Below are 9,917 nucleotides of genomic sequence, written 5' to 3' on the forward strand. Positions count from 1 at the left end.
TAAGTGTATAAGAGGAACACAAGTAGGAGAGCAGAGACCTAAATGGAAAACTAAATAAATGTAAAATGTAAACAGTTTATCCAGATGTCGACTGGTATAAAGTGGCAAGTTATAAAGTGTTAGAGTGGTGAGCTAAGTAGCTCAGGATCAGATAAGAGCTTTTCTTCACCATCTAATAAATTAAATAAATAATAACTATTTGTTTAATAAATTAGATATAATTCTATTCAAACTACTCTAGAATACTGTTTTATTTTTTTATCAAAATATTGTTTTTCAATACATTAAATAAGGAAAGAACACAAATAATCAGAAGCAGTATCGACTTTACTTTCCCTTTTAGTCTCAAACTACACTAGAACAGGCTTTTCTCTGCTGTATCAGAGGTGGAGAAACAACAAAACAAAATAATAAACGTAATTTTTCGGAATTGTTTTTGAACTCTGAACTTTTTTGGTCAAAATATTGTTTAAAAAAGGGAAAGATGTGCCTCACGTGGGGGGGGAAACAATGTATTTTGTAGTGGAAAAGGCATGTCGCTCTATCAACAGAGCCCTGCAGCCACCACTGGGGAATGACGCGTTATTAGGAAGATGGACTGCCTCATAACAAGAGGCCCGTCTCAAGTGAAAAGGTTGTTTGTTTTCAGAGAGAGAGAGGCTCTTAGCGTTCTCAGAGATCAGGCGTTAGCTTTACTTGATGATTTACACAGCAGCGGAGAGATTAATCTGGGTTTTAAACCTCTGTCTGCATCTAACCACTTAGTGTAAGAATTTGCCCTTGAGTGATTGCACCCTCTCCCATTAGGCCATTAAGGAACTTGAACTGCACCTTTTCGGATAATAGATTCAAATGTGTTTATTCTGTTTTGGCCATTGATACAACACGGTTTCACTTCATCCTGTGAACAGTGCTGTTGTATCTGTATACAATATGTGTTGTGTTTTGTGTGCATATATCGTGTACTGTGTGTTTTGTGTGGATACTGTGCACACACTTGATATCTTGTGTATTTATTTAGTAAATACCCCTGCCATATTACTAGCCAGGATGGCCCCAGGGAGGAAATCAAACCCATGAGCCAGGCACAGGTACATCTAGGGTTGGGTAATTCGAGAAACAGCCAGGATAGGATAGACTGTGAAAGTATCCAACCAATAGAATCCCAGCCTCCCTTAAGGCCTCTTCCTCTGAAATCCCTCCTCGAAAACAGGTGCTAGCTTCAGCAATAGGTCTGTGCCATGACTCTGATCATGCGCAATGATCATTTAATTTGGGCCGAAATAATTGATTGGACATTAATAATAACAGATTTTGTTATTTTTTTGTCGAGCATTTGATTCATTTATTGCTAACGGGATGCCATAAAATGAATCTCCTACCCCAGCTTCAATACAATTCTCTACCAACCGAGCTAACTGAGCCAACTGAGCCAACGCGGAGCTCACATCCATTTGATCTGTTTGAGCACGATTTCACGGTTAAAGAGTTTCACCCCCTCATCCAAGCATGCTTCCCCCCCCCCTCCCCCCCCCCCCCCCCCCCCCCCCCCCCCCCTGGTCCTGGGTCCCCTGTCTCACCCGTTGGCCCTCGTACGCGTCCTTCAGGCGTAGGTAGTTGGTGAGGGCCCTCATGGCGAAGGGGAGCTTGCCGATCTTCTTCAGCTCGATGGGCCTCCGGTGGGCTCCCATGATCAGTGGGTTCATCCACCAGTACGTGGCCTGGGAGGAGCAGCAGGGATTCAGATACAGTGACCCCTTAGCGTGTTTGTGGTTTTTGAGAATATCTCCAGTGAGGGAACGTTTTTCCCGAGATCATTTCCTATTTTTAATGTTATCAGCTTGATATGGGAATATGTGTGTGTGTGTGTGTGTGTGTGTGTGTGTGTGTGTGTGTGTGTGTGTGTGTGTGTGTGTGTGTGTGTGTGTGTGTGTGTGTGTGTGTGTGTGTGAGTGTGTTACATATTCATAATTTCCCATAAAATATAACATTTTATTTTCGAGAATTTAATTTATTCCCATCCTGGGAATAGTCCTTTACACGTCACAAGAAATTGCATGTGCTTACTCACAGGAAATTCCACAGAGACGCACCGAATTGCCAAGAATATCAACATAAGCCATTGTGTAGATGTACACCCTTGTGTAGATGTAGAACATGAGACTATTAGATGCCCAGAGAAGATCTGCGTGTGAGTGGAATCATCTCATCGGGCAGTCAGCACTGGGGCTCTGTCCATTCCATCAATGGAAGCCGCTATTGAAACAGGATCTGCCACTGATCTGATCAGGTGTCGGATCAGGTGACTCGATTAATGTATCAAAAATACAACCTACGTTTCACTGATCTTTCCTCTTTATCGTTCTTCTAAAACAGCCAACGGTAGGCTGTCTCATCGTTGCCCTTATTATTCCACGACATTTTCATCGGATGCACCAATTATTTTATGTTCACAATGTTGCTTGTGGTGAGCTAGACATGTTTTTCTATGTTGACATAATACACTTGAATGTCATATTTCCCAGGAACCCTTCGTCATCACAAACGGGAAGAGGGGATTTCTGGAAGTCCCAAGGACCATTTTCCTGTGTGTGTGTGTGTGTGTGTGTGTGTGTGTGCGCCTTTCCTTGCGTGCGTGAGTGTGTCTTTGTGTGCATGCGACTGCCTGTGTGTGTGTGTGTGTGTGTGTGTGTGTGTGTGTGTGTGTGTCCTATGTGTGTGTCTGTTTCTGTGTATTTGTGCCAGTGCCTGTGTGCGCCTTTCCTTGCGTGCGTGAGTGTGTCTTTGTGTGCATGCGACTGCCTGTGTGTGTGTGTGCGTGTGTGTGTCTCTGCGTGTCTGCCTGTGTGTGTCTGTGTGTGTCTGTCTGCGTGTATGTGTACTTGCATGTGTGTGTGTGAGCCTGTGTGTGCCTGCTGTGTCTTTATGTGTTTGTGTGTATGGGTGTGCGTGTCCTTGTGCGTGTGAGTGTGTCTTCACGTGCGTGCGTGCATGTGGTTGTCCGCCTTAGTATGTGCGTGTGTGTGCGAATGTGCCTGTGTATGTTTGTGTGTGTGTGTGCGAGTGCGCCTGTGTGTGTGTGTGCATGTACGCCTGTGTGTGTGTGTGTGTGTGTGTGTGTGTGTGTGTGTCAGTGCACCTTTGAGAGCAGGTTAACAAAGGGCTGGAGGAAGCGGACCCCCAGGTCCTGCAGGTCTTCGGGGGGCTTCACCTTCTGAGGGTTGGCGAAGAACACGTACTTCTACGAGGAGAACCAGAGGGGGGAGAGTGTTAGTTTAGCCGTAACCCGGAGAGGCAGTCCAACTGCTGGAGGGGAAGAGAGGAAACTACGGATTAGGTGAGACGTAGGGCTGGGGAAAAAAATCAATTTAATCGATTTTGGATCGATTTAATTTAAATTTTGCAATATCGATTCATAGGTCATGAGATAGATTTTTTTTTACGATTCATTTTGTCTTGTAACCATTATTATTATTTTTGCACTTTAAGAATACAATGCCTCAATTTAATTTGCAGTGATGGAATGTTGTAGTTCAAGTACACTTTCTCTTGCAATTCCTTTCTAATTTCAAAAATGCACTTTTGAGACTTGAGACAGTTTTGTTTACAGCTTTAGTTTAAACTGTCCAATTTACAAGTTTGCACTTAAAACCTGTTGTTTAAGATGAAGAGAAAAAATAGAGTACATTTGTATTTTGTTACACAGTTGAGCCATTTTCATTATTAAGAGCAGATTGAATCGAATCGAATCGAATCGTGATTAATCGATTCAGAAACGTATGAATCGAAATAGAATCAATTTAGGAACGATACCCAGCCCTAGTGAGAAGGACTGATTTACGGTGCATGTAACTGAATACAATACAATGCGATATCGGTCCAGTATCATGTGAACATAGGTTTCCATATCAGAAGACTTCCTTTATGCATGGATCAGATTTAACCCTCAAGATCGTGTTGGATAACACAACAGTTGTGTTATTGTGAGTTTGAGTGAGTACGTGTGTGTGCGTATCTGTGTCAACCATGAAATCCTAGAGCTTAACGGTTGTGATGATGGTTCTGGACTTGCTTGTTTTGCCCCACACACCCCCCACACACACACACCTCGCCCCACTACACACACTCTTTGACAGGTGGAACACAGTAAACCCAGGCCTAAAAAAAAAAAAAAGTTTGGTTCCTGTTGGTTGTCAGTTGAGGTCATGGGTAGGTAGGGAATTTTATTTATTTATTTATTTTATTTTTTTCAGCGGCAGCGAATGATAGGTAGGTTGTTTTCATTTAAAAACGAGAAAATTCGCTCATCCTTGTACAGAATGAAGAGGTGCTGTACCAAAACGTGATTATAGTTTGCATAAAAAAATAAAAATATATTATTATTATTATTTTTTTTTTAAAGCTCATAAAATAATTTGGGTCGCACATAAATTGACAGGGTCGGTCGGAAACCGGAACCAAACAAAAAATTTTTTTTAGGCCCCAGGACCAGGTGTCCCCTCGACGCGCCCCACCTACCCTGACCCGGATGACGTTGACCTCCACAGCCATCAGCAGCCCGTACAAGATGACCAGCAAGGCTGTGATGCAGAACCGCAGGTGACGTGGCCCCACATAGTACTCAGTGTACTTCCACAGCTTGATGGACTTGGTGATGAAGGCCAGCACCCAGTATATGAACAGGACTGGAGAGTCAAACGGATACGTAGGTCATGTTAATTCAAGTCTGATTGATTTCATGCTCATTAGTACCAAATGCCTAGGCGAACGTTATCAGGTCACTGTTCTAACTAAGTGTGTGTGGAGTCAAACAGACACTAAAAGGTGAGATATTAGACCACCAGGTGTGAGTGTGATTAGCGATTGCAAACCGTTTTGAAAATCTGCTGCTTCTGACATCACAAGTGGGCGTGTCCACCTAGTTGTGTGCAGCATAGATCAGTCTGCCAGTCTACCCAGTGGACTAAAGCAAACGTCGCTCATCTATCCATCATACATCTAGGTGGACACGCCTGGTGGTATAATATGTCACCTTTAGGTCATGTTATTCAAGTCTAATTGATTTCATGCTCAGTAGTTTCAAAGGCCTCTTGGAACGTTATCGCGTCACTCTTCTGCACACTGAGTGATCTGTAATAGTATAGTAGTCATATATAGGATATAAACATATCTAAAACCAAGTCGTTGTTTCAGAAGGTAAAAGTCGAAAATCTCTGTACACCTACAATTATATCAATGGCATATCGTACAAGCTACATAGATCTGTATAAGTATTGTTTTGGGCTTGATTAGGTATTGATTAAGTATTGACCAATCAACGACCATCTGATTCAGTCCGAACCAATTGTTCTCCTGGCTTACCAAGCAGCAGTTTGGGGAAGTTGGAGGTCTCTATGTTGTGGTAGTAGACCACTGAAGTTGTGCCTGCGATGAAGCCTATGAACGCAGGCATGAAGAGGTGGAGATAGTTGGAATCCATTCCCCTGGAGCAGGAAGGCAACAAGGAGACATTCAGGAGACCAAAAATATAAAACAAATGACCTCTGAATGAGATTAGGTATCTCTTGGGGATATTGGGTTATTATTACACTTTTGTGATATAGGTACATTGGATTCATGTCCGTTAAGCATCATAGCTAAGCTAGCAATGTAACACTAATACATAGATACAATTTAGTCGTAATTGTTAGGTCAATATTGTCAAGCTCTAGAAAATGGTAGACTTGGTTTCTGGCAAATATCCCCAATTGTACAGTATCATCCTACTGAAGGCAAGCACATCAACATTGTAAATGTGTGTTTATTACACACATTGCACACGTTTAATTTGTTGTGACGCCTTGGTTCCTACGAGGCCCTTACTTGCTGGAGACGAGGCCCTCTGCGAACTCGCACACGTGGACAAATAGCAGCGAGAAGGTGAGGATCCATCGCAGGTTGTGTCCGGGGAAGTGGAGCCATGTGTTGTGGTGGATCTGTACCTTAGAGCTCTGGCTGCCCCAGCCTGACAAAGACAGAGAGGGAGAGAGAGGGTTGAAGTTTGAGGAAACAGTCGGTCGTTAGGGTTGCTGCCTCGCTGAGGAGCATGGGAAATGTAGTTTGGAGAGGGCATGGTGAGATGCGGGGAGGAGATATAAACCTGTCTATATCTCTACAAATGAACGATATCTACATTTTCTTGCATCGGAAATTATTATTTTTTTATATTATAAGAACAAACATAACATGTTACATGACATTTAGGCTACATGTAATTAATCAATGTAGCTTCAATTGAGAATAAAATAACTTGTTGCAAAGTTTATGATAAACGCTATGCTGACACTTGATATGATCGATAAGTAAATAAAATATTTGGCCAAAAGTCTCTTCTTTTGTTTATTTTCTTTGTTCAATCTTCACCCACAAACTGCATAATGTTTACTTGTTCGTTTTGTTTTGACTCCCTTTCAATCTGCACATTGGTTAAGGCTTGAAGAACCTGATTGTTTAACATGGATATGTTGACGTACGAGAGTCCAAAAACCAAACCTTGTGTTTTTTGGAAGGAGCTTAGTTGCCACACATTTTTGCATTGGGGTAGACGGCTGAAACTCAACTGTCATGTTCCTAATGTTTATGATTGTACTGAACCACAAAAATAGTGCCTCTTGAATTGCAGAGCTTCTATCATAGCAACAAATGAACAAACAGAGCCAATAAATTGTCATTCTTGTACTGTTGGCTGAGCCAAGAAATTGTGCAGCTCTTTCAAATCAAGTCATGGTTATTTATATTCCCCTTATCGCAAACACAGTATGAAACAGGGTACAGCTGAATGAGAACCTCAGCTCGGAAGAGGTTGTTTATCGCATATAATATGACAGCGTATAGAAATGCCGCTGTCAAGTAATGGGGTGTATCGGTGACTTGTCATTCTGTGTGAGAAGACAAAGGGATGTGCGTGGGGGTATTTAATGGGATGTATCAGCTCCTTCGTGGGATGCGGGCTGTAAAAACCCCAACCAGGAAGACGCAATTAGGAAGCACTTGGGGAAGCGAACCAAGGGCTTCTGGTCAGCAGCCACAGCCCCCATAAAGTAGACTGGGATCACCCCCCTGACAACCTCACACACACACACACACACACACACACACACACACACACACACACACACACACACACACACACACACACACACACACACACACACACACACACACACACACACACACACACACACGTTTACATTTATAAGATATACCCTCAATATATACATTGTAAAAATGTCCATGCATGGAACATATTTACAAACAGGTGATTTCGCACACACACAAACACACCCACACACACACCCACACACACACACACACACACACACACACACACACACACACACACCCACGCATTTACATTTATAAGATATACCCTCACAATTAAAATGTTCATGTATGAAACATATTCACAAACAGTTGATCTCGCACACACGCAAACACACACACACACACACTCTTGATTTTCAAATATACACCCATATATACAATGTAAATACATCCAACTATAACACAAAGACATGCCATTACTAGTTGTAGTAATGGCAAAAAGTAGCGTGTACTCATTACATTATTATTATTAATGTATAGTGCTAAGTGATGATGCCAAATGCATAATGCCTGATGCCAATACCTAATGCTAATTCCGTCAACATGATCCATACCTGTGATGCATCAGCTTATATGAGTTCTCGTTATTAAATACTTTACATATCATGTAGATGGAGTATGAATGAATGCCTGCACGGCCGTTCAGCTCAGTCACGTACCGATGAAGAGGATGGGGAAGGTGATGAAGAGCAGGAAGACATGGGGCACAAGGTTCAGGGCGTCGACGAAGCAGCCATTGTTGAGCACACCTCCATCCACGCTGTACGAGTTATTCACCTTGTTAACCCCACAGAATGACAAGGCCATGCCACCTGCCTGATTGGGCCACACAAGCCTTAGGGAAGAAGCATAGGCATTGGTGGAGAGCCTTGTCAATCAGGTTAATCAGGGCTAATTATTTAAGGGGATGAATAAAATAAAAATGAAAGAATGAAACTGGAGGGTGGGTACAAGTATAATAAATCATTCAAAGGGAATTCATTATTTTAGACATAACACATGGAACCTTGACTGTGTGTGTGTGTGTGTGTGTGTGTGTGTGTGTGTGTGTGTGTGTGTGTGTGTGTGTGTGTGTGTGTGTGTGTGTGTGTGTGTGTGTGTGTGTGTGTGTGTGTGTGTGCGAGTGTGCGTGTTTGTGTGTGGTTGTGTGCGTGTGAGATTGTGTGCGCGTGTGTGTGTGGTTGGGAGTGTGTATGGTTGGGAGTGTGTGTGTGTGTGTGCACATGTGTGCATGTGTGCGCATGCATTTGCCCTTTACATTCAACTAAAAGGTACCTGTCTGTCACTTTCTTAATCCCCACTGTGTGTTATTGTCAACACAGAATTGATGTTGATATTACCCATAAACCTTTAGCCATGGGCCGAGGGGCAACAAGATCAGCATACTGGACCTCTGACTGATCAACGATCCCGAGGCCATGTTAGCTCGTAACGCTAAATCCTTGTAATACCCCCCTTGATTTATGATAATGACAGATATCGCTGGCAAAACATGACACGGCAAAACATGACAGCTCGACGTGATTTGTTGTTATTGGCTGTGTTTGTGGTAGGCAGCGTAGGCGAATCATTGACAATGCCATCAAATATGATGAGACACTCTTTCATGGATTTCATCCTCTGTGTAAAGTTACATTCTTTATTGTGTAGCCATGGATTATTGTATCAAAACCCACAGTTATTAAAACGAATTAAAACACGCATTGCTTCCTTGTGTGTGAATTGCATTGAGATACAGACATTTGATAGCCTGCTGGGCATTCCTATACACATGCCTAGCACATCAATAAGCCAGAGAAATCTTGCATCTGCAAAATGAATGGTTTATATGTAGCAGTTTAATAAACAACAAGAAATGGGCAGAAGGCAGAAACTAAACTGGGTATACACTTTTTGCAACGCCATCGCCACATATCGGTCGTCAAAACACCGCAGTGCTACACGTATAAGCCATGATGGCAATACCCCGGACCACCACAAACATCTCCAAAAAGCACTTGCAGCAGCAGCGCCCAGTTAAACTTCCCAATTCACCAAAGGCATAAAGATTGTAATTGCTTACCTCGCTTCAAGGTTCAAACTCTCGGCTCTTTATTCACACTCAAAGTCTCATTCCGATTTGGCCACCTATAATGTAAGGATACACGATAGATGAGACAGTGAAGGAGAAAGTATAAGCAGAAACGTGAAAGATACTTTTTATTTTTAGCCCCGCCAGCGCTGATCAGCTGCGCCCCTCGCTCCCTCCCTCCTATCGGGTTTCCAGACTGAAAGGAGTTCAGCGGTGGGAGTCGCGACGATGCCCCCCGTGCCGTAACGTAACGGACCTATCAATTGAAGATGAAGAGTAAACTTCAACCCACTTTTTCTACAGACTGACTTTAAGGTGTTTTTGTTAAACGAGCGTTTAAGAAGAAAAATATATCTGTTTCGAAACGTCAATGGTATGCCTATATAGACGGATTTTTAGGTTCTACGGACTGACTTTTTTTTTAAGGTGTTCTGGTTAAATTAGCTTTTATGAAGGAGAAGAAGATGTCTTTTTCGAAATGTCAATGGTTTATTAACGGGGTTTAACGGTCGGGAGCGCACAGCAACGTAGTGACGCACGATGTAAACACGACGCAGGAGAAGGAGCCACGCGTGGCTGGCGGAATAAATGCCAATGTTGTCGTACTGTCAAACTGACTGTAGTCACGTGGGCGTCGATGGGTCACCTGACTAACTGATTATCTATATACATTCAAATGTCCAGTCTTTCTAACGTTTCTCAA

At 42.7% G+C, this 9,917-nt stretch overlaps 1 protein-coding gene across 1 annotated transcript in view; it reads right to left on the reverse strand.

Moving 5' to 3' along the window:
* Positions 1–9,581, reverse strand: part of abcc9 (ATP-binding cassette, sub-family C (CFTR/MRP), member 9) — a 41,037-nt gene extending 31,456 nt beyond the window's left edge. Inside the window, 7 exon segments of the mRNA XM_060051010.1 lie at positions 1,581–1,721; positions 3,140–3,241; positions 4,519–4,685; positions 5,362–5,483; positions 5,863–6,004; positions 7,803–7,978; positions 9,206–9,581. Coding sequence (XP_059906993.1) covers positions 1,581–1,721; positions 3,140–3,241; positions 4,519–4,685; positions 5,362–5,483; positions 5,863–6,004; positions 7,803–7,950 — 822 coding nt within the window. The 5' untranslated portion in view covers positions 7,951–7,978; positions 9,206–9,581.
* Positions 9,582–9,917: the final 336 nt, after the last annotated feature.

The sequence above is a fragment of the Gadus macrocephalus genome, chromosome 4 (assembly GCF_031168955.1).
Source record: "Gadus macrocephalus chromosome 4, ASM3116895v1".
Classification (NCBI taxonomy): Eukaryota; Metazoa; Chordata; class Actinopteri; order Gadiformes; family Gadidae; genus Gadus; species Gadus macrocephalus.